The 25,584-nt window shown below is 37.2% G+C and overlaps 1 protein-coding gene across 2 annotated transcripts; it reads right to left on the bottom strand.

Moving 5' to 3' along the window:
- On the bottom strand, positions 1–25,584 carry LOC104228716 (callose synthase 3). 2 transcript variants are annotated; one of them, XM_070162448.1, is made up of 43 exons: positions 25,437–25,584; positions 24,197–24,418; positions 22,672–22,772; positions 22,105–22,229; positions 21,899–21,992; positions 21,629–21,739; positions 21,407–21,523; positions 21,175–21,267; positions 20,039–20,130; positions 19,581–19,707; positions 18,736–18,873; positions 18,529–18,605; positions 18,348–18,441; positions 17,945–18,064; positions 17,733–17,850; positions 16,773–17,107; positions 16,628–16,680; positions 16,494–16,554; positions 16,062–16,143; positions 15,929–15,978; positions 15,733–15,819; positions 15,399–15,536; positions 15,177–15,271; positions 14,982–15,066; positions 14,565–14,725; positions 14,348–14,471; positions 14,114–14,214; positions 13,891–14,020; positions 13,664–13,815; positions 13,010–13,119; positions 12,751–12,882; positions 12,510–12,578; positions 12,216–12,402; positions 11,996–12,143; positions 10,735–10,854; positions 10,544–10,662; positions 10,345–10,428; positions 9,554–9,666; positions 9,211–9,440; positions 8,333–9,130; positions 8,199–8,249; positions 7,673–7,858; positions 1–432 (listed from the first exon to the last, which is right to left on the bottom strand). In XM_070162448.1, the coding sequence occupies exons 2-43, from the start codon at positions 24,378–24,380 to the stop codon at positions 187–189; spliced, it is 5,838 nt and encodes a 1,945-aa protein (XP_070018549.1). In that variant the 5' UTR covers positions 24,381–24,418; positions 25,437–25,584; the 3' UTR covers positions 1–186. The 2 variants fall into 2 exon arrangements, with proteins under 2 accessions (XP_070018549.1, XP_070018550.1); XM_070162449.1 differs by lacking the exons at positions 19,581–19,707; positions 20,039–20,130; positions 21,175–21,267; ... (5 more) ...; positions 24,197–24,418; positions 25,437–25,584 and adding an exon at positions 19,485–19,544.

Here is a 25,584-nt window from a genome sequence, read left to right as displayed (position 1 = left end):
TTTTCCCAAAAATATAAAAGAAAAGTTCCACTAAGGAATTTTCAAATGGCTTTTACAAAAATGGAATTTGGATTGTCAAAAAGTGCTGCCATTAACACTACATAATTACAAAGGCAGCTTACAATGGGAATGAACAATGACAAGATTGAAGGATTAATATTAATGTAGTTGTTCATGTCTGTAATTCTAGTCCTTGTTCCTAGCCCGATCTTTGCGTTGTCCACCAAGAATACGAGAAATCTGAAGACCTCTACTGAATGCTTGGTTGAACAACATACGAGTTTGGAACTCGGACACAAATGGAAACCATGCCAAGAAAGCAACTGGAGTGAACAGAAGCAATCCCATTAAAATCTCATATCCACGAGCTAGAGTCCGAACTGATCCCCAGAATCCAGCTCTTCGAACAACAGGCTTCAATGCTTGAGCAATCTGGGAATAAAAATGCAAATAGAAGGATATTAACTAATAAACTTCTACAAATAGGTTTCCTTCATACACAAATGGCAAAAATGCCAATTAATATTAAGTGCTCGCTGGTTTACTTTGCCATTCTGGATAGGTGTGCATCCTCATAGAACGAAGGGTAGAAAAGATTAATAAAAGACTCACGTTCTTTAATAGCCATATCAAGGCCTATAAAGTTGTATTTTAACACAACCAACCAACTGCAAACCCTCTAATGTTATCAAATGTTATTTATTCTCCTTTAATTAAAATTTTTACTCATTTATAAACAACGGGAGACTCTCTACTTTCTTAAGCTCTCAGGCACACTCCCCGAGGAGCCTGAGAACAAGGTTTTCTGAGATTACACAAACACCATTAGCACGCCAGCTAAATTCCGACCAACCCTCTGAAAATAGCTCCGACAAATTACCCCTAACGCGCCCCCACGCGCAGCTCGTCTCCGGCGAGACAAATGCCACGCGCCGGCGCGTGAGCAAGATCCTGACCTCTTTTCAAAAATTTCTTTTTGGACAGCATGCTCACTGGGTATTTCCGACCAAACCCATACAATCCTTTCTGAATTCCGACAACGTTTATTTTTCCGGTGGCGGGAATCCTTCTGTCCAGATTTCTGGTTCCCGTTTCTTTTTTCTTTAAACTTTCTAGCTCACTGTGAAAACTTTCCTCTAAATTTCAAAAACTGAGCAGTTGGATAGTATAATATGGGAGACAACAGGATATATTTCAACGCATGATTCAAATCTTTTGACATCACCAGATGGAACTCCAACAAAGACACATGGTTTGAATGGGTTGAGAGAAGTCGCAACATGATGAGAAGATCATCCATGGGCAGAAAGGCAATGGAATGGATCTGCTTTGCACTTAAAGAAGCTTCGACAGATCAAAACAATCTAGTGAAGAGATGGAAGTACAAGGAGCAAATGATAGAACATTTCTGTACTAGGAAATTTAACGCTCATGGAAGATATATGAGTATTCTGTCACTGAAGGGAGAAGGGAGGTCTGTAATAATAATCCCAGAGTTAACTTTGAATTCCGGCTGGAAAGACGTAGCAGCTAAGATAGAAAGATTCATTTATCATAACACCAGGCTGAATTCCATAGTACCACCCAGAAACACTGGAAAATCTTCCTTATGCCCAAGCAGTTAAGGAGAGTAAATGGCAATCCAATACCCTTCGAGAGGCAAGGGTCAACACGAGCAATGGGGAAATCTCTGTTTTGGAACCTTCTGGAGGAGAGGACACAGGTCTCCTAAAAAGATGCATTATCGGGTTTTTTGGGAAAGAAATCAATGAGAGACCCACTTTAGCAGACATAAGGCGATGGGCTAGTGCTTCATGGAACAAAGCATATGGAGTAAACATATACGAAATGACAGGCAACATGTTTCTTTTTGAATTTCCAAACAGATTCATGGCGGAGCAGATTATGCAAGGGGAATGGAGATGGAAAAAGTTCAAGCTTCATCTGGAATGGTGGAATCATACTGCTGGATGCATTCCAAACTCACAAATTGAGGAAACATGCTGGATTAGAGCCATGGGAATTCCTTTACATCTATGGTCACAAAAGATCTTCAAAGAAATAGGAGATCTATGTGGGGGATGGTTAGCTACAGAAGAAGAAACTGATCTCAAAAATCATCTTAAGTGGGCAAGAATCAAAATTGCTAGTGATGGCAGAAAGACTCCCAATGAGGTTGGGATTGAAAGAGACGGTACCAAATTTTTCATTCCAATCTGGGCTGAAAAAAAGACACGATATGAACTAAGCACTGATAAAGGAAAGGAAAGTGGGCAACTTACACAAGGTTCAACTTCGATGAATCAGAGCAGTAAAGTGTCAAAAATCGAGCTGAAATCCTATGACCCCGATTTGGCTGCACAAGTCATTTTTAATGACCTCTCGTGTGAGTTTTCTGTTGATACTGGGCTGAAGCCTTATATCGAGGAAATGGGAGGACCTTCTTACTTGGGGGCAAAAGAGTCCTCTCCAGGGGAGCCAACCCCCAATGTAAATCATGAAAGTATGCAAAAGGCAACACTTATCGGTTGCAGTCAGCCAGAAGGTGGAGTAGAGTTAGCAAGATTGGAACATAAGGCAGGGGAGCAAAGTATAAACACAAAGATGGGGAATGATCGTGTGGGAAGTGTTTTGGATCATCTGAAGCAATCTAGCTCTATCCAAGAGTGGGAAATCGAGGAGGTGAACCCTATAGCAGTTCAGCAACACAATCCATTATTGGATAAAGACATGGATGCAACAATATGGGTCCATCAAAATATGATCAAATTGGAGAAAATGTTTGGAGTAGATTTTCAAGGCCATGAAGAAGAAGCACTGGAGTTGTTAATGCAAATTGACAGCTGCAGACAGGTAAGAAGGGTGGAGACATAGTTGGAGGTGAAGAAACAAAGATTCAAAGGATCGCTGGAATTAAAAGGGTTAACTTCTTTTGATGTCAAATTCAAGAGTGACGGGAAAAGGAGTAGGGGAAGAGATCTATCAATCATTTCAATATGAAGATCAAAGTAATTTCCTGGAATGTAAGGGGATTAAATGATAAGAAGAAAAGGGAGATCATAAAAAGTCAAGTGCAGAATTGGAGGGCAGACATTATATGCATGCAAGAGACAAAAATCGAGGGGGGTATAGAGGAAATAGTCAGGCAAATATGGGGTGGTAAATGGGTGAGGTATGCAAGTTTAGAAGCTAGCGGCATGAGAGGGGGGATTTTGTTGTTATGGGATTGCAGAGTATGGAAAGGGGAGGTGTTACAGACTGGTGCATACACTTTGACGTGCAAGTTTGACGCTCTTTTACAGAATTTTCAATGTCACATAACAGGAGTGTACGCTCCAAATTGTAGAATAGAAAGGAAAAAAGTGTGGAGAGAAATTGGTGCAGTGAGGGGATTGATGGAAGGTCCTTGGGCGGTTTGTGGCGATTATAACGTTACAAGGTACCCTTCTGAAAAACGGGAATGTTCAAGGAGGTCCAGAGCGATGGTGGAGTTCTCGGATTTTATAGAAGATATAGAGTTGATAGATCTTCGACTTGAAGGAGGAAATTATACTTGGTTCAAAGGGGACAATCATACAGCGACTTCAAGAATTGATAGATTTCTTATTTCAGAAGAATGGGATGTAAGCTTCAGAAACATCAAGCAAACTATCCAACAAAGGTTGATTTCGGACCATTCACCTGTGGCTCTATACTGTGGTGCGTGGGAACAAACTAAATCATACTTTAAGTTTGAAAATTGGTGGCTGAACGTGGAAGGTTTTGATGACAGAATTAGAGAGTGGTGGGGATCTTTTGAATTCTCAGGAAGACCTGATTACATTTTAGCTTGCAAGTTAAAAGCTCTCAAGGGCAAGCTAAAAGGATGGAGCAGAAGTTACGAAGGCAATTTGGGACTGCAAAAATCAAAATTGCTAAGTAAACTAGCAGATTTTGAGACAACACAACAACTAAGAGCGTTGACAGAGGAGGAATCAGTGAGGAAAGCAGCTACTCTAATGGAGATTGAGGAGCAACTCAAGAATGAAGAAATTGCATGGAGACAAAAATCAAGAGCTCTGTGGCTCAAAGAAGGGGATAGGAATACAAAAATTTTCCATCGGACTGCAAATGCACGCAAGAGAAACAACAACATTGACCAAATAATGATTCAACATGAAGTAGTCGAGGATCCAGAAAGAATAGAGAATGAGATCATTGAATTCTACAAGGAGCTATACACAGAACCTGAACAGTAGAGACCAACAGTCAATTTCGAAAATAGTTCAAGCATTTCTGAATCAGAAAGGGAGTCTTTACAGAGGAACTTTGAGGAACAAGAAGTGTTGAGTTGTCTAAAGATGTGCGCAAGTGACAAGGCTCCAGGTCCAGATGGATACACAATGGGTTTTTTCAGAAAGTGTTGGGACATTTTGAAGGAAGATATGATGGCGGCCTTTAACAACTTCCATTCACAGGAGATGTTTGAGAAAAGCTTCAATGCAACATATATAGCTTTGATTCCAAAGAAGACAGGTGCGAAAGAATTGAGAGACTTCAGACCGATCAGTTTGATAGGGAGCTTCTACAAATTGCTCTCAAAAGTCTTAACGGAAAGACTTAAGAGGGTGGTTGGGAAAATTGTCGATGCTCAACAAATGGCGTTCATCAAAGGAAGGCAAATAATTGATGCAGTGTTGATTGCTAATGAAGCTGTGGACTCAAGAATAAAAAGGAAAGAACCTGGAATCTTATGCAAATTGGATATTGAGAAGGCCTATGATCATGTGAACTGGAGCTTCCTACTAAGAATGTTAAAACAAATGAGTTTTGGGCAAAAATGGATTAGATGGATGAAATTTTGCATTTCTACTGTGAAATTCTCCATTCTCATAAATGGATGTCCTAAAGGTTATTTTCACTCACACAGAGGTCTCAGACAAGGTGATCCTTTATCTCCCTTTCTATTCATCATTGCCATGGAAGGTATGAACAACATGATCAAAACGGCTAAAGTCAGTGGATGGGTTAAAGGCTTCGAGGTAAACAGGAGTGGGGCTAACAATCTAGAGATCACACATCTCCAATATGCTGATGATACTCTAGTCTTCTGTGATGCTGACAAAGACCAACTTAGATTCTTAAGGATCATTTTGGTTCTATTTGAGGGAGTATCAGGATTACACATTAACTGGAGAAAAAGCAATATTTTTCCCATTAATGAAGTTAACAACATGGGGCAACTGACACAGATATTAGGAGGAGAAGTTGGGTCCCTACCAACTGTTTACCTTGGGATGCCTCTTGGTGCAAGATCCAAATCAAAAGAAATCTGGAATTCAGTCATAGAAAAGTGCGAGAAGAAGTTGTCAAGATGGAAATCACAATACCTATCATTGGGGGGGGGGAGGCTAGTTCTAATCAACTCAGTATTAGACTCTCTACCTACTTACATGATGTCTTTGTTCCCAATTCCAGCAGGCATTCTACAGAGATTGGACAAACTTCGAAGATCATTCCTTTGGCAAGGCAATAAGGAGAAAAAGGTCTTCCATTTAGTCAAATGGAAGACACTAACAATGGATAAAAAACAAGGTGGATTGGGGATAAGGAATTTGAAGAACCAAAGCAAGGCTCTTAGAATTAAATGGTTATGGAAGTACTCTAAAGAACCCCAATCTTTATGGGGCAAAGTGATCAAAGCAAAGTATGGTGAAGAAAACAACTGGGTGTCAAAAAAAGTCAGTACATCATATGGAGTAAGTGTGTGGAAATCCATCAGAGAACTTTGGCCTATAATGGAGAATCACTCCTCCATAAGAGTGAACAACGGAAGGAACACATCATTTTGGAATGATAATTGGTTAGGAATTGGAAGCTTAAAGGAAAGATACCCAGATATGTTCGGTTTAGCACAAAACCAGCATAGGACAGTAGCTGATATGAGGAGTCGTCAAGGATGGGAAATAGCTATAAGAAGACAGCTGAATGACTGGGAGATAACAAGATTAGCTGACCTTTACAAAGACCTGGAGGCATTTACAGGATTACAGGAAGGGTTGGATTCAATATGGTGGAAGAGGCACAACAGAGGGGTTTTCCGAGTGAAGGATGCATACAAGATTTTGAATCATAATAATCAACAGGTAGACACATGGCCTTGGAAACATATATGGAAAACAAAGATTCCATACAAGGTAGCTTGCTTCACATGGCTACTAGCGAAGGAGGCGGTCTTAACCCAGGATAATCTCATAAAAAGGGGAATTTCTCTGTGTTCAAGATGTTTTCTGTGTGGGGAAAATGCAGAAACTGTCAACCATTTGTTTCTTCATTGCAAGATTACAGACCAACTATGGAAAATCTTTATTAGTCTTAGGGGTATTTCATGGTCAATGCCATACAGGATTAAAGATGTCATTTATAGCTGGGAAGAAGTTGGAGCTGAAGCAACTAGCAGAGATAGATGGAGGACTGTTCCGGTTTGTATTTGGTGGACAGTCTGGAGGGAAAGGAACACTAGATGTTTTGAAGACAGAAGCAATCCTGTGCAGAAGATCAAACTCAATTGTATTCTTCTTTATTGTTTTTGGTGCAAACAGATGTACACAGAAGATACATCGACAATCATAGACATACTAGGATCTTGCTAGATCCCAAATTAGAACATCTACAAAGTCTCTCAATGTAAATTTGGTTTTCAGTGCAACCTATGTACTGATATTTATAATATTTACAATAGTTACCAATTAAAAAAAAAAAATTACTCATTTTTAAATCTCCATAACTCTACTGTGTTCACACATTTTGGTTTAAGTTCACAAAAAGAAAAGATTTGTAGTTGAAGTTCAAGAAGAATATTTGGAAGTTGAAATGGTGAGTGAAAGCCATTATAGCATTGAAATACTCCTCAAACAATTTTTTCATTTTTTAATATTGAAGTTCAATATTTGCAAAAACTGAAAAATATTATGATGTTTTGTGCTTAAAGCTTTTCAAAAGGTATCTTTGCTTTGATTGCTTAATGAGTAGTATTATTGTTTTGCAAGAGCATTCACTATTCTTTTTAAGTATAACTGCGGATTAGATAGATACCTTGCACTCCTTGTAGGCGGGGATTACTTATTACTACTAGTATATCTCTATAGCAGTACAGACAGCTGAGTTTGTGCAGTTGTTAATATTGACTACCAAAATTCTACCAACAGACAACATTTAAATGCAACCGACAAAAGAGTAGCAGTAGGCGCTAAAAGTTTTCCTGGTACAACAACTACGCCTCAATCCCAAGCAAATTGGGGTCCAAATTTTACTTACAACACATGTCAATCTATGTTGCTCGAACTCTCAAAAAATGTGGCAGGATACGTGTCGGATCCTCCAAAAGTAGTGCATTTTGAAGGATCCGACACGGGTGCGGCTACATTTTGGAGAGTCCGCGCAACATAGATGTCAATTACTTGTTCATCATCGCAAGAAAAACATTTGTCATATTTCTATGCTTAGTCTATGCTCACTGCTCAGTTTTATAATGAATCAACAATTCTAAGTGGAATAGCACTGAAGCATACTTGTTGATAAAGTATATACGCCGAGTATGGGAAATCTTATTGGATCACCAGTATGAGATCTTAATGCATAAAGGTGAACGAGAAAATACATAAAAGAGAACATAAAAAGGATGATGACTAACCAGAAGCATGCCCCAGCCAGTTGGCAAAAAAGCGAGAACACACACCACCATGTCTTTAGGAGTCATATGGAGCAGTGTCATCAGAATCACCAGTGTTGCAACAAATGTTAAGAATATCAATCCCTTTATAATACGGAACACGAGTTGGAGATTCGCACTGAATTTTCGTCGACCAACAGATATTGTCTGAAATATATAGAAAAACAAATCAGAAAAACGATAAGAGCATAATAATGGTTCTCAGGGTGTGTTAATTTAAAGCGGTAGTTATTGACACTGGGTTGATCATTTTTTGAGTTATCAAAGCAACAGCAAAGAGAAGTCTGATCTCATCCCAATTCATTTCGAAGCATTCCATATTTTTCAGGTAAAATTTGAAAGCATCTCACGATTAGAGTCCAGGTTTCAAATATATAGACATACTTCCATTTCCTTTGGATGTCACAGGCAGAGAAAAATACTCGTATTTTTAGTTTATCTTGTAAGATTTTCTTGTAACAGAGAATACGAAATAATTTGGTCTTACCTTCATTACAAAAAGTACCAGAAATATTACTAACCATGAAGCACCATAAACCTGCAATTCATGCAGAAATATTAGAATAGTGAACTGATGACAACCTTAGAGCAAAAGAAGAAGGGTTATAGTCCATGGCATACCAGAAAACTCTGATTTGTCACCGTGATCTTCAAGTGATAGACGAGCCCATACTGATAGACAAAGAAGCGCAAAGACAACAGAATTTCAGCAACAATACCGCGTATTCCAGAATGCCTAAGATGCTCTTGTTCCTCCTCCCACCATGATTCCCAACTTTTCTCTGGGGGGACACCAATACCTCCTCTGTTGCTCATCCACTTATTCCAATCAGTCCAATCATCAACTATCTTTTGCCATTCAAAACCAGAGGGATTGAAGAGGAACGGAGCAAAGAGCCAGGTTCCCACCATGAACCACATTGACACAGTGATCAAGACATATGCAACAGCTCCTCTATAACCTTGCCCAAAAATTTGATACACGAGCAATAGTATCATTAGCTCAAGTCCCTTGACAAAGTGACTACGGGAGTAGAAGCGATAGTTATCAGCAAACTTAGCATGAAAGACCACAAAACCACGGCCAGTAGGCCTATATTTTGCACCTCCATGGAGCAATGTTCTTCCATAATAATGGGTCTTCGTTCCAAGTGAAAATGTGAAGAATACTGGTGCCAACTGCAGTTGCATCAGTACAAATTCACTGAGTGCTGTGCGGAATCCCTTTTCCAAGCCAATCTCCATCATCATAGGGAGGGCCATCAAAAACCCAATTTGCACAAAAGACTGAGAAGCAAGAGCCACTTGAAGAGCTTTGTTGTTCTTGATAGACGGTTGCTTACTCAGCCCTTCCTCAAGTCCACTAAGGACAAGGTAAAGGCGTCCATAGAGGAACACATATACGGTGAGGACAGTAATCTGCCAGAGGCAAGCAAAAAAAAGTTCAAGGGTAAATTAAAAAAATACAATCATCATTGAGTGAAGTTTGAGACACATACCAAGGTACTGAAATAGAAACCAATGGTAGTGAAATAACATGATAACATTCTGAAAAAGTCAAAACGATGTCCAAGCCTGTATAAATCCCGACTCAGGGTCTGCTCTCCATTGCCATTGGCTATTTTGGCCTCAAATAGAGATATCTGATTAAGTCCCACGTCCCTTCCTTTACCAACTTGAATGTACTCATGGTGAGTAACATTGCCTTCACGTAGTGTAGAATTAAAGCCTACAAGACCATAAATTAAGAAATTAGTTTCTCAAGACAAATTTACATGAGTAGTTGAAAAAAACATACAAAAACCTAAAGATGTTCTCAAACTTCACAAAGTTTGGACCTACCAGCAAATATGTCCTCACTTAAGTTGATAATCTTAGAAGCTTTGCTGACTCCACCCCTTGTAAGGTGGAACAGTCTGTCAAAAATATCTGGGTGCCCATAATGGAATCGAACCCTGGAGAAATATAAAATGGAAGTTATTAAATTGAAGTGGGGAAAGCGCCAACACTCATATAGGACTTTGACATGGATGAATGGAGTATGTCTAAACAACTTTAAACACCCCATCATCATATCTGAAAGAGAAGCACATAGTAAACTAATAGTAGCACAGTTCCATGACAAATGAGGATCAAATATTTGGAGAAGTTCTAGATTATCAAATGCCAATTTTATTTTGTAAAGCTGATATATTCATATTATCTCTAACTGCAAGTAAGACAATCTATAAATCCACACAACTGCTTGTATGAATGAATGACGTGTACTCCAGTACCAATGATGATTATCGAGCGGTCTTTGTTTTAAGATGTATTAAAACTGCTCTGTGTGGTCCTAACCCAGTTTTAAGCTTTGTCCTGCACAACTTCGAATTCTTGACAAGTTGGAAAGAAGTAGGAGATTATAAAAGTCACCTTATACTTAATTGGTAGCAACACCAGAAACAGATGCCTGAAAAGTGTATCCATTGAACTATCTATCTCACTACATGAAAATTTAAAAAAAGAGCTTCTAATATTTGTATAAACGGATAATGCAGTTCTCTATTATAGAGCTTATTAAAAATTCATTTACAGGGCTTATAACTTAGAAACAGAAACAAGGATGAGCACTGGAGATTGAAAGTTCTTACTTCAGAGGGTTTGCCAATAGTCTCTGACCAATTGTCACAAAACTTGTCTCTTGATTTGACATAAACCACGCGAGAGAAGAAACACTGCATCAGACAGAAACAAGAGATAAGTAGTATTCAAAGAGAACAATTTAAAATACTAAAAGTATGGATAAAAAAGATTCAGGACAAGTGAAATACTATTGTAACAAGTGTTTACCTTCCAGTAAATATGTGCTCCCTCAGCCCCAGTATACTAGGGAACCTCACACCATCGTGTTTCTTAAGAAACTCTTGAAGCAAATTCCTCATTTTTAAGGCTTCCTCCATGTAGTTATCCTAGAAATGGATATTTAATGTCATAAATTGGAGAGATTGAAATCAACATCTCATGTAGTTATAATCACTTACCTGATTCATATCTATAGTTTGCAGCCCTTCTCCACGAGTGAAGATAATAGCATGATTCTGGTTTTCAGGCTTTCCCTCACCCAAGATAGCAGGGCCTGGAAGTTTTATACGGTAGATATCCTAAGAGAAGAAAACAAAATAATTTTTAGAATGCATAGTTTATATCCATTCAATTCATTAAAAAAATCATCAAATAACCATTCAAATAAAAAACCTATACTTTTTTTGATAAGGTAATTAATTTTATTAACAGTTGGGGAAAACCAAGCCGTATACCAAAAAAAGAGAACCTGCACCAAAAAATGGTTCTCAACAAAAGAGGCTCAATCCTCTATACCTCATGAGTACACCAAAAAGAAACTAGGAAAAGAAGACTGCTTTACAACTTTACAAAAGGTTGTTCCACCCCTTCAAATGCCCTCCTATTCCTTCAAATGCCCTCCTATTTCTCTCTTTCCAAATAACCCACATGATTGCTACAAGGACAACATTCCATGCCCTTGAACTTCTCTTCCCCCTACTATGGGGCCAACTGTGCAACACCTCCTTCACAGTGCCCGGCATCACCCATTGCACCCCAAGGAGATGATCCACATCTTCGCCCGAGCTTTTGCATGAAACACTAACATAGGTGATCCTTCTCTTTCTCAAATTTTCCGCTGTAAAAATCACTCCCCTCGCCGCCAACCATGCAAAGAAACACACATTTCTCGGTGCTCTAAGAATCCAAATAGAGTAGTGAGGGAAAATATGTTCCTCTCTCTGTAATAAGCTCTTACAAAACGACTTAACAGTGAATAATCCATTCTTACTCTCTCCCCATCTCCATGTATCAAATAAGTTGTTCAGTGCGTCCAGCTCATACAGAATCTCCGCCAGATTGTAAAATTCTTCCATCTCACAATCTTGTAGGTTCCTCCTGAATCTCAAATTCCCCAAAAAGACTGTACTTTTCTGACTACTCCAAATAATGTCTAGATTGCTTTGTAAATTGTATTAAAAAAACTGCCTTCTATTTCCAAGAAACATTCAAAAAAGTTCCCATGAAGTCAAGTTGTGATTAGTGATGTCAATAACTTGAAATGATGCCTCCTGTGAAATCAAAGCAATTTGGTGCCTCCCAATAAGAGATTTTGGCATGACAAGGGCTTCAAATGTGGTGAAAATGGAATAGCATTTAATAAGCTCCTCATATCTTGCCTTTTATCCCATCAAAAGAAACATATGCGATAATCATGACAAAAGATCAGACTTCTCTTACCTGATCCAAGTTTTGACCAGGCTCAGAAGAATTTGAAATGGCAGCTTTGGCAAGGGTGGAATAGTAGACCTTTGGATTAACTTTCTTGGACCTGTCTTTGCTTGGTTCTTCAATTTCATCAATATACGCAACACGCATGGATGGGTACCTATTAACCAAAATATATAGACGTTAGCACATTGCATTATCAAGTAGACAAACTAAAAAAAATGACACATACGTTGTCATAAGCCGGAGAATATCTTGTGCACGTTGATCACCAGATCGCTTGTGTATACCATATAACTGGCATGAGACAACATATGTGAATTTCATATCAGCTACTGCTTGACATTGTGCCCAAAGAGACCTCTCTCCCTTCATCTGATCCTCGTTTAACTCAATAGCTTTATACCCCTCCAACAAATCTGTTCAACATAGAAAAAGTTAACTTATAAATTCAGGTGAATACAATGTTAAATGGCAACAAGGATTTAATATGTAACTCAAGGATTCTGAGATACTAGTCAATTACCATCATCCTGGGCCATATCAAGGAAAGATTGAAGTTCCAGAGCTCTGCGGTAATACATCATCCCTCTCACTAGAAATTAAACAACACATCAATCCATCAAATGTACGAATTTTTTTTAAAGGAGTTTAGGCGGAATGGGGAGAGGATTTAAGAGGGGAGGGGGTAAGAAAGAAAATATTGCAAAATTAACTACGAGATCTCTTTTATCCTCTTGTGCACTCATCAAATATCAACTCCATACCTGTCCTTGTTAAAGTCTGCCCCCTATATGAAGCCCAATGGCGGAGTTTTTCTTCTAAATCAGGAGACCATTTAAACCTGAGGTCGTCTTCACTGGTACAATCCACACGCTCAATGAAATTGAGCCATTCATCTGTATGCCACCATTACTAGTTCAGTGAAAAAAACAGAGAAAGAACCAGAAAAGGAGAAAAAAATTACTAGCAGTTGATCATGTGATTAACAACAAAAAACTAAATAAATCAAGTCAACAAGCAAACCTGGATAAATTTTTTGCAAATAGAACAGAATGGAAACACCATCTTCATTTTGTCTATCCAAATCATCTGATGAGAAAAGGACCTCTTCCGTGTAGTATGGGGTCAAGACACTGAAGTAAGAAAGTTCAAGAAACAAGTCACCAACCTCTTCTAGTATATAAAATCTCTAAAAAAAAAAATCAACCATATTCCATAATCCATGTTTTAAGTAAATTTGGATAGCTACACATACTTATATTTAATGTTCTATCCTACTAGAATTATCCAACAACTGCTTGTTCTCCCGTTCTATACTGTTTCTTGTTGCTTATTCATAAAATGGTTCTGAGATTGCTTTCATTCGTTAAGACATTTAGTGGGTAATACTATATTGATCCTTTAGTTCATGCTGTGTAAACTTCAGGCTTTAAATTAATATTCTTTTTTAGGGAAAAGGGCCAATTTAGCCCCTAACTATTCGAAATGGACAACTCTGTCCTTCATTTCGTTCCTGTCCTATAAGTGCCCTCGCCGTCAGCCAAGTTGCTCAAAAATGCCTCCCACTAAAATTTTGGTTTGATTAGGAACTGGATTCTGATTTGGATAGAAAAATGTTACTGATATTTCTAAGTTTTATTTGATTTTTTCTCAAAATTTGCTCATAACTTCACTTACGAGAAAGAAAGCATGTTTCGGACTTTCGGTGCTGTGGGCATTTCCATGAACAATGAATTGGAGAAAAAGGATATTCGCCTCCTAGCTTCTAAGTTGGACGGTACATCCATTGCCGACTCCTTTACTGTAAGCAGCAAGTACAACCTTTTGATCTGTGGAAAATTGAAAACAGTTACAAAAAGAAAATGAACTATAATAACAAATATATCTCCGTCAACTTGACCTACTTTCTCTTTCCAAGCTTCTGATTCAGGAGTAGGAAATTTGATAGCTCCAGCTGAAGCAAATAACTGATATTGCTGATCAAGAGGAACCATTCCTTCATATCCTGAGACTCCATGGATGGAATCTACCAAGCTGCTTGGTTGAAAAGAAAAAAGTTCAAACAAAATTTATTTGTCACATTCACGAATAACGTGGAAGTTTAGCAATTATAGGCAAGAGAAAAACCTTGATACATGATCTTCCATCATTATATCTCGCGTAACAACTTCTAACATGTCCTGGAATAGAAGTACAACTTGATCCCTGTCCTCCTGCCTATTGTCTAGCTGTAAAAACAAAACAAAAAAATCAGTTTTAATTCAATTTCCCGATTTATCAGTAAGATAAGTTGGATGGCTAGAAATATCTATAAAAGTGACTATGAAAAGAATACAACGAGAATGGACTTGGAAAACCTACCAAGTACTTGATAAGCTTAACAAACAGCTCATATAGACTGGGAAGAGCACTCATCTTGAGTTCACTAGTTAAATCACCAGCCTCAATATGCTTGTCAACTTCTGAAAAGATATACTCTATAACCCTGAATAACAACACAGAGAGAATTTACAAGTGAGGAAAGCTATCGGAGCAAAGGAATGGCAGAATAAGTCACTATGATCTGGCAGAAACTTACTCCTTCTCACGATGGCCAGAAACCAAAACTTTTATTACATTGCGAAATGAAGCATAGCACTCACAAACAGCAGATGACATATAAGGGTCAGCCTCTATCCTCTTTTTCAGCTCACGGTCCTTTCCATTGCTATCCTTAGCCATATCCACTGCTATTGGAATCTATTCATACAATTTGAATGAGTCAGAAATCAAGTGAATAAAAAGGAAGATCAGCTACTGATTGTTGAATGAGGGTATGAAGAATCAAAAATAGTTAATCCAATAATATCTCAATATGAAAAAAACTAAATATATAGGATTTTGTCAAATGCCATTGTGAAATAAGTCTCGTTTAGTGCCAAACTACATAACAAAATCTTTTACCAATGCAGCAAGTTTGAGACCAAAAATAAAACAAAAATGAAAAAGTCATAACCTTGCTAGCAAGCAAAAATGGCGGCCACTGCACGAGATCCAACTCACGATCAGCCCAATAAGGAACAAGCAAAAGGTCCATCTCACTGAAAACGAATGCAAAGCATAACAGTAGTAAGTAAATGCATAACTTTGATTACACACCCAAATGAGGGCGACGGAATGGAAAAATCATGCGTGTAACATTTCAAATTACCGATTGCTAATAAGATCTTCCTCCCTAAAACTTGTTATTATTTTATTCCACAACTGAGCAAACCTTGCAGCTTCCTTTTCCTTGTTGGATGGCACCTAATAACCGATCACATGTATACAAAGTTCAAGTTAACTTCCTGATCACTTCCTTTTTAATTTTGTTCCATGCTAAAATAAATCCAGATATTCGATATTGCAGACCAAAACGTGGAAGAAACCTAACCCTGTTGAACTTTCGGGAAAATGTTGCTTTTAGTCCTTTCTTTTTTGGTTGGTCGCCCTTTTCCTCCGGTATCAAACAGGCATTAAAAGCACTTGGCAAAGACTGGAACCTGGACCTCAGCATTCCTAAGGTTCGAATCTGAAAGCAAGACAAAAAATTAGAGTTCAATAAAAAGCACACCTAGCTCTATTAGCTTATCATCTTATTTTGTTAGAATTTGCAGAAGCAGCTTATACTTATAGACTAAGCAATCTATATTATGTTCATTTTTTAAATTATAATCAAAGATAACTTAAGACAAAAGACCACAGAAATGAAGCAGTTAGCCACCAACCTCTCCAAGCCTACGAAATGCTCCATAAATACCACCGAATAGTGTGGAGAAAATGGCATACCATATCTGAGCATCCATGAAATAAACCTACAATGAAGTAAATCCAACCAGTGCATTAGCTTAAACTGGAATAAACTACTAGTGATTACACCATGCCTCTGTTAAAGATTATCCGAACGAAGGAGGAGAATCGTACAAGGATAACTGGAGCCCAAAGAGCGATAACAACACCAATGTTGCTGCTTGCTGCAAATCAAAATAGCCATGTCAGGACCACGAGCAGAAGGGCATAATATCAAAAGGCTCAAAGTTCAAGTCAAGTTCATTACCGTGGGGAAAAAACTCATGCCATTGATAAGTGGTAATGTGGACATTCATAATCTTTTTTGTTGGATCCACTAAAGGCTTTATCTGCAGCAAACAACTTTTCACTGTCAATATAATTCGTAAAGCAGGCAACTTCTGTGAATATACAAAATATTGATGTGTGCTTAACAAAAGAAAGTCAAATACCAATTCATAAAACACTATAGTAGGACAAAAGTGTCTCCAGAGTAAGAGTGTAAGACAATAGCAGCTATTGGCTAGCACGTAAAAAACTGATGCATATTACAACTCAATCTTCTAATATGAAAGTGACATTGTCCTACCTAGAACCTAAAACATCTAAAGAATTAATAAATAAAACAATGTGCTTCTAAATTATATGGCTTGCTTTTGACAAACTAAAAGGTAAGAGCTGGCAACAGAAGAGGAATTACCTCTACATAAAAACTGAATGCTAGTTTTGTCGCAATTAAAAGTACCCAGAACATAGTGTATCTGAAATTTAGAATAAAAATTAGTAGACCCATCGACATGAAAGTTAAAATGCTTCGACTTAGTGACGTCTTACTTGAACAAAGAAAAAGTGCTCTCATGCATTCCCCTACCAACATAAAGCCTAGGCTGCAATTGACAATAAAAGCCGTATCAGATTTCTAAACAGAACAATAAGTGCTCTTAAAAATGTACAAATGAGTCAAAAAAAAAACATGTACCTGTGACCACCACATCATCAGCATCACAATTTTGTAGTGTGATCTCTCTAGGAATCGACGGACGAAGGGAAAAAGAAAGAGCAGAGCAGCGAGCATATTGGGCGACAAGTAGATAACCACAGCCAGTATAAATAGTGAAGGAGAATTTGAGTTGTTGCCAAACCAATTTTTAATGGTTTGGGCAAATGAAGGAGGATTTTCCCATGTATAAGCATATGTAACAGGTAAAATGACCACCCAAGCAGCTGCGGATATGACCTTCAATATGTATCGTAGTTTAACATAGAATGACATGCTGTGCCTAGCTTTCCAATTAAGAACCACATCAAGAGCGGCTGCAACAATTTTAAGGTAAGTTATTATGTAAAAATAGTGCCGCAACAAATATCAGAGCACTGCTCTAGGGATCGCCAAAAACAATAACCATCCACATAAACAAATAATTTTTTGGTGAGACTTTTTACCATTCACAACTGCCTGTGTGCAATCAAACCATATTTGTATGGATTAATACACATTTCACTGGAGGAAATATCTTTTTGCAGAGCATCAAATGCTAAATAACTTTTTTTAATAATGGCGTTGTGCTGGGTACTTTTTACCTCCACTAACACAGCTAGCAAATACGCTTAAGCAAATAGAAAGAATTCACCTATTGTCGCATCTAAATAACTTTTATCATAAATTCTGTTCAACAAATTGTTGCTAGTAGCTCATGGTATTTTAGCTTAACCAAAAAAACACTTAAGCTTTTGTCTCAAAAGTACAAAGAAAAATAATCCTTCATTTATATCCAATTACTTGCTGGAAACTTCCAATTTTATCATCCATAAAAATTGCACCAATCATGTAGAAAAATATTAGTGCAGTAAGATGGGACAGAAGGTAGCAAACTTTGAAAGAGCTTCAATTATAATATAGTTTGCTATGCTGCAGAAAAGAGAAATGAATTTTACAAACCTTGCCCAAGCTTCAAAACTGCAGCTGTTATAAACACACTCAATACTTTCTTGAAAACATCTGAAGTGAAAACCATGCTCAGCTCTCCTGAACCATTCCAAGCAATAATTATCATTGCCTACACACAATCAACAATACCTTGTCAAATTATAATTGTCAAGTACATAAAGATAATGGACAACCTAGCCACGGTCACAAAAAGAAGAAAGTACCTGTAAGCACAATATGAAGAAGCTCCACATTCTGTCAAAGCTCCTAAAGATATGCAAATATGATCGTATCTCAACGAAATTAACTTTCCCCACCCAGCGATCTCTAGAAGGCTTGTTTTCCTGGAATTCACAATTAACTTAATATAATTAGTTCATGAGTTTATATCATCAGGGATAAAGTTCTATTGAACTTCCGAAAAACAGCGGATAGTCTGATGCATTAATCACGTAAGCTTATGGCATAGAGCACAATGACATTGGTACTGTAACACCATATATTAAAGAAAATTACAATTTCATAGGGATGGAGGCATGAAATGCTAAATAAATTGACAATGCTCGAAAACAGTGAAATGCACATAACATGGTGTTATTAAGATGACGTCTGCCGCTAAAACATTACCCCATTTCTCTCAGCACGAAGTTCTTCCACAGGGAGGCAAAAGAAATCAGCATCAGCGCGCATGGGCCAACCTAACCTGAAGCAGTCCACTGACCTACAGTTGTATGCGTAAAGTCAGAAATGAACAAACTATTGAATAACTGAACCAGGAAAAAAAACAGAAAACGGAAAGGTTGACTACCAAAAGTATTCATTTAAATCATCATAGTTCCTCCACTGGGAATGCTTTGCTTTTCCTCTTCTGCTCCTAGCAGCTTCCTGAAAATGACAGAAAAGGGCATAAAAAGAATTTCCCTCACGTTCTAAAGAAAGGTAAAAATACCAAAACTGGTTCTTTTTAATACAATAGATTGAAGAGGAACAGATAGCTTTGAAATGCATCTAATACCCGTGCAATCACTTCATAAATAGGAGTAACAACTTTTCTCAAGAAAGCTTCCTCTTCCCCTCCATAAGCTGGCTTAACATTTTCACCCGTCATGGGACTAACATTGCCAGCTAGCATGCCATAGAGTTCAAATGCCATCTATATGAGAAACCAATGTGTGAGATCCAAATGCTTTAACGTAACAAGAAATATCTGAAGCATATTATAAAAGGCAAATTGTAACAAAAATATAAACAATTGACAAAAGCAGCTGAGAAGCTGGCAGATAAATGCAACATACGGTGTTGACGAAAATGAAATGTACCATGGTAATCTTATTTAACCCTCTTGACAAGTAGAGTAGCTAGTTTATGAAATTATACTCTCTTCTCGATTTACAATTATTAATAAATCTTTTTTGTCAACCTTGTGTGTTACTCATATAACAAAGCAGCAACCTTCCACACCACCAAAAAGTAAGAAAACTCCTCGAACTGTTAGCAGAAGAAAGTATTAACATGTGAGAACAATTTGATGAAAGCTATCGCCGTGTAAGTATGAGCGCTTTACAGCTTTGCTCTCATCCAAAATCCAGCAACAAAGAACCCACTAATTACATCAATGTCGACTTCTGCATTTTTATTTGTGATAAATTCAAAAAATAAGATAAGAAAAAGAATCTATATGTTCTTCAAAAATTGTTCAGATTTCGAGAAACATTAAAAACAATCCACTAAGTTCTGAAAACATAAGCACTTTTAAAAGCATACATGATGGTAAATGTAGCATAGGCATTCTGGCATGAATCTTAAATTTGCTGCTTCCCCCCCCCCCCATATAAAACATAAGCACTTTTAAAAGCTTACATGATGGTAAATGTAGCATAGGCATTCTGGCATGAATCTTAAATTTGCTGCTTCCCCCCATATGAGAAGATACAATCCCATGTATAATAATTTACGCTGCTGTACTTCCTGTTGTATGGTTGGCAACCTACAATGTTGACAATTAGGAAAAGATCAACACATACAAGTGCAAGATGAGCTTAATTTGCAAAGTATTCGGATCTTTGCTACAGACAAACACATCTACAAGAGATGCTAAAGGAAGCTACAGGCACATGTTATCCTGTTCTGAAGTACAAAGCATCAAAGATGCAGACTTTATTCTATCTACTTTGATAGACAACAATCAAGAAAAGATCTTGGATGAAAGTATGAGATATATTAGCTGTTTTCCTAAAAATCAGAATTTCACTTCAAGTGTTAACGTCTGAAGGCAGTAGGACATAACCATTTCAAAAATTTAAAGAGAAGCTCCTCACCATAAACTGCTTTTCCTGTCCAAATATTTGCACCATTTCTTGTAGTTTTTGAAAAGCTTCTTCATGACTTCATTCAAAGCACGCTCATCCAACTATGCAAAACAACACAATGAACAAGAAGAAAAAAACAGTATTGATAGGCAACTAGGGAAAACTGTAAGAGAGGGATTAAGCACATATTATCTGCAGTAACTTCTTGTAACTCTTGAAACCTCCCACCATGCACCAGTCAAAGCAGATCAATCAATCAAAAAATTTCAAAACACAAATTATCTCTTCATATTCTTGTTATGGAATCCGTCCTTTAACTCATTATATTAACATCTGCATCAATAGAACATTTAACAATTCCATTTGCTGAGCATAAAGGATTGACTACACATTGGGATCATTGAATTACAGTTCTCATCCACTTTAATGCATGCTAGCATTAACTGCAGTGACCTATTGTTGTTCTTTTGAGGGTCAAAATAACATCAGGAAAGTAAAAAATCAAAAAAGCCAAATGAGGATACTGGTTTTGTTGAGAAGACTGTTCCTCCAAAAGTTCAAAGATGGAAAATAGTACACGAAGTTCAAAATTTGCTAAATATGGCACTATGGGACTTGAGAAGCTGCGAGCAAGGAGACAAATACACATCAGATATCTACTTTCAATGTATTTATTTTTTTCAATATGAGGAAGACAGGTTTTTTTTCCTTTTATCAAGCACATACATATTTCTTCAGCAAAACTAGAATCAGGTGCGGCAAAGAACATTTGTTGCAAAATAAGTATATAGCAAGTGGAAATAACTCTTTGAGCTTTAGTAGAAACATGCTACCAAATTAAACAGCAACCAAGTAGAAATGCACTCTTTGAGCTTTAGTGAATGTCGCAACTTAAAAATACATTGTGTTTTTTTAACAGTCTCAAAGTCCTCATTGAGAGTAACTATGCTAAACATCTAGTAGTCTCTAATTGTCAGCAAGCAAGCAGATTTAAACAATGCAATTAAATTCAAGACTCCTACTAAAGATTGAAGAATGGCAATCTTTCTTGACCAAGTACGTCAATCCTCTCAACTAAAAGCATATTTATCAGTTGAGGGAAAATTTTGTTCACTCATCAATAAAAGCAGTATCATGTCCCAAACCTTGGGTTGCTGGTCAGGCTTTGGATACTGGCGTATGTGTACATTTGCAAGTAGCAAAATGAGATGCTCCCTCTGATTTGCAACATTATCTTTCTGAGAAGCAATTGACAAAAAAAATGAGCTCAATAAAGCATATTGATTTGCATCCTAACTGAGATAATTTTTCTTCTAAACCTCAAAAGATGTATGAAATAGCATGAAAATAACACTGAGAATAAAAACGAATTGCTACCTGAAACCCAAACATTGCTTGAAGCCAATCAAGAATATCTTCATCTTTCTTCTTCTTGTAATCCTTGGGCCATGGAAGACCTCTTGTATTTCTGAGAGCGTAAACAGCAGCCTGAATCTGTAAAAGGAGGAAAGGAGAAGTTGTTAAAGCAATAAATGTGAAAAGGGAAATGCAAAGGTAAAGAAATGCTTATAGTTGGAAATCCTGTCTGCGAATACAAACCTCAGGAAATCTCATAATTGCCTGATTTACACTATCAGGATCCAAAGGAAGAATATTATAGGGGACTAAAATCTGTGTCTTCTCAGCAACTTTATCATGAGCTTCCAAAATCTGAGTAATGGACAATCAATAATCCACCACATACAAAGAAAACAATGTTATAAACAAGGAAAAGCAGTAGAGTTATGGTAAGTCAAAGCAAGAGCTTGTAAAGTCAGCAGAAAAAGAAGGTTTAGCAACAATTTCGTTGAAAAATACTATCATTCTCACCTCACGGTCGACTTCTACTGCTTGCGTCTGGTTAACTGCTTTCAAAACCTCAAAGAGTACGTTTGCAGTTTGGTATGCCTTAGTAAGTTGTGCACTGGAATTTTTTTGAAAAGATGAGATAAACAACTTTCAGTATAACTAAAAGCGAGAAAGAGACCACTATGAGAAGGCACAACAAATCTCTAACAAGGGTGCAAAAGACCCACCGGTCTGCTTTCTCGGCAGCATTTTGCAAAGCTTGAATGTACTTTTTGTAGTAATGCTGGTAAAAGCTCTGCATTTCACGTGCATCACTTTTTTTAACCCTTCCAATCAAGGTTGGATCATTTTCCTGAAAAGTAAGTTTGTTACAGACTTACATGAATTACAAATGGGCACAAACATATCTCAAGTCTTATTAATGATCACTAACAAAGCAGAAAGCAAGAAATCGCACTGGGAAAGAAAGAATGAAAAGTAGTAATAGATAAGCAAATATTGGACAAGGAAAGAATGGTGATAGCCCTAAAATAATGGCACATGACCTTTTAAGTTGGACTTCCTAAGTAACATCTAAAGGGACGTTAGAAAATAAGTGTCTACAAGAGTAAACTGCTAACTCATAAGAACTTTAACGACATGGAACAAACGCATACAAAGAAAACCCACTACCACAAGCAAACTTCATAGGAGAAAGCAGGTTGAACAGAAAACATTGTCATGAGCCAACCAACCATAAAAACATGTCATTGACATATTATTAGGGAAAGGAAAATCCATGCTTGGCCACTTACCCTTTCAAGCCGCTGCAGGAGGGACGTTTTAAACTGCCGAACACCACGTCCACTAGAAGTGGGATCTAACCGATGAGCTTTCTCAAAAGCATAAAACCGACCTACAACCAGAGTAATGAGTCTGAATGTTAGAATAGACAACTAGAAAGCATATCTAGGATCATGTCCATGCCCAGAATTTGACAATAACAAGATGAATAAGGTCACATTATCCGAATTAACTTGAACTATTTTCCTCCTTAGAAGTTCGTAATTTGTAAAGCTTTACTCATACCAAATATTCTACCTACTGAAATATAACCACCTTCAACTTTAATTACAAATTACCTCTCATATTTCAACTACTATTTAGACATTTTACCCAACTCCAACATCTCGTATTAATGCTGATTAACAGTGGTTGCCTAATTTGAAGAAAAGAGTAAAAACAAAATGTCGATGCCATCCTAATCTAATTTGAAGCTTGGTTAGTGAGAACACTCATAAGGTAGTGTCGACGCTGCCTCCCCAAACCAAATCAACCAATTGAAGGCCAGAAATTCCATTCCCTGCTTCAAGTCCAAAACCTTATTTCATGTCCTAATCAACATAACCAATTAACTGCCTTGTTTCTTTTAATTTGACTGAGACCACCATAGGTAGCTCATTTTGAGTTTCCTTTGGCATCCCTAGGCCATGCGACTGTAACTCCTGAGCATTATCTTGAAATCAGTACATTTATAATCCTGAAATCACTTTGTCAAGAACTCTTGCTACACCATTCTGACCCATATTTTTGTTTAACATTATGCATATCCTAGGATATATATTGAGCATCTTTTACAGTTTCAGCAAAAAGATACCAGTAAATCTTCAACCCATCAGAAGAAAAGAACTACTTCTAAAAGCTAAAGCCATCAGAATTTACAAACAATTAACCTATTGAATTTAGGCTCTTAGCAACACCAGCCAATTGCCGCCTTTTATGAATCACCCCTACTACAGCACCATGGTAAGAAGACCTCATTAAAATTAATATTACATTCCAAACGTGGGAATATTATTAGACCTTAGTAGATGCAATCAAACTGATTGCCCCTAGCATTGTCTGCCTGAAAGTAAAACTCAGAAATCCCATAGCAAACTCTCTCAGACAGCATTCTGGAGGACATTTTTCCTCCCATTTGATGTTTCTCAAGATAACTTGCCATTGACACACATTTGCCCATGATTGAATCTGTGAGTTCAATTTTTTTAGTAAAGTAATCTGTGAGTTCTAACTTTAAAGCATTGTAACTGATCCAAAGAATGACTCTTCGTTTGTTGAATCATTAAATGGGATAAGAAGAATTCTAACTTGAATACGTTTCTTGCTGTCGAACTTGTAATGAGAAATAACGGGAGCAGTACAGCTGCCTCCTGATTCTTTCCCAATTATCATGTTGGCAAAATGACTTAAGACTTTTTAAATTAAAGCTTCAAAAATGAATAACTATATAGATGCTTAATTAGAAAACAAGAAACATTTCTAGTCTCAGGAACTGACATAGATAGGCGACACGGGGGTTGCTGGGTTCAACTTCATTGGCAACACGAAGAATAGGAGCAATCTCCGCTAGAGACGATGGCACCACTTCACTATCAATCATTGACTCCCCTATGTTCCCCATCGTCTGCGTCCGTGTTATCCGCCGCTGCAGCGACGGCTCAGGGCCCCCTCTTGACGCCATTATAATTAACTTTCACACCCTTATCTTCACTTAAAGGTCTGAATATAAATTCAACATGCGATCACATTAGTATCAGGTAAATAAAATTAAAAGCCTAAAAAATAACACAAGACAACTGATACAATATCAAGTGATTTTCACAGGCATTAAGTGAAAATGAGAACACTTAAGAAAACACAAGAACATACAGAAAAAACACACAATATACACAGACAACTTATACATACAAAAGAAGAAGAAAAATTACTGTAAAAGACACATCTTGAACATCTATTAACATCCGCACAAAACACAGTTTTACAGGTACATTAATATCAAAACACCCAAAAATGTAACAAAAAAACACCCAGACACAGAAAAAAAAATTAAAATTTGCAAGAAGATTGAAGAAAGAGAGAACCGTAGATAGTGAGAACCAGATGAGCATATACTATTCAGTAATAAGCAGAAAACACTAGGATTTATCAAAGTAAAATAAGCAGAAAACACTAGGATTTAACAAAGTAAAATAAGCTAAAGAGCTGCATTTACCATTGTTTGTTAGTTCAAGAAATAGTGATCAAGATTTTTAATAAATAAAAAAGATTACATTTTTACCATCACATTAGCATAAAACCAACCGGAAAAAAAAACACCCACGTACAAAAAAAAGGTGAAAATTTGCATAAAGATTTAATTTTTACCAGCACATTAACATAAAACGAATAAAATGTACAGAAAACAAATACAGCCATATACCAAAAAGGTGAAAAAAAGCAAACAGCAGATAAACAACAGGATTTAGCTAGCTAAAGAGCTCCATTTACCATTGTTTGTACTGATCAAGATTTTAAAAAAATAAAAAGATTAAATTTTTACCAGCACAGCAGCAAAAAACCAACAAAATGTACAAAAAAACAAACACACCCACATACCAAAAAGGTGAAATTATGCATAAACATTCAAAAGAGAGAACAGTACATAGAAAGAGCAAGATGGGTAGTTAGAGTTCAGCAAAATAAGCAGATAACAAAAGGATTTAGCAAAGTAAAGCAAGCTAAAGAACTGCATTTTTACCATTAATTGTTAGTTCAAGAATGAGGAAAAGCAAAAGGTGGAAAGTTGAAGAGAATGACCAAAACAAACCCTAGAGAGAGAGAGGGGGGGGGGTTTGGGGAGGCAGAAACTTTAAGCTACTTAGCAAGAAAGAAAGCAAAAGTGTAAA

Source organism: Nicotiana sylvestris, chromosome 11 (assembly GCF_000393655.2).
Source record: "Nicotiana sylvestris chromosome 11, ASM39365v2, whole genome shotgun sequence".
Taxonomy (NCBI): domain Eukaryota; kingdom Viridiplantae; phylum Streptophyta; class Magnoliopsida; order Solanales; family Solanaceae; genus Nicotiana; species Nicotiana sylvestris.
Note: the sequence above shows the minus strand (reverse complement) of the source record. Positions and strands in the feature narration are given on the sequence as shown.

Bases quoted from the DNA above. Each gene is read 5' to 3' on its own strand.
- LOC104228716 (XM_070162448.1), bottom strand. From the start codon at position 24,380: ATGGCGTCAAGAGGGGGCCCTGAGCCGTCGCTGCAGCGGCGGATAACA. The intron at 20,131-21,174 runs GTTTGGGACATG...TGTTTTGCATAG, and splicing joins AGCCTGACCAGCAACCCAAG to TTGGATGAGCGTGCTTTGAA. The intron at 12,579-12,750 runs GTATGGAGTTGA...TTTAATTTCTAG, and splicing joins GCAGACTTTAACAAGGACAG to TGAGAGGGATGATGTATTAC.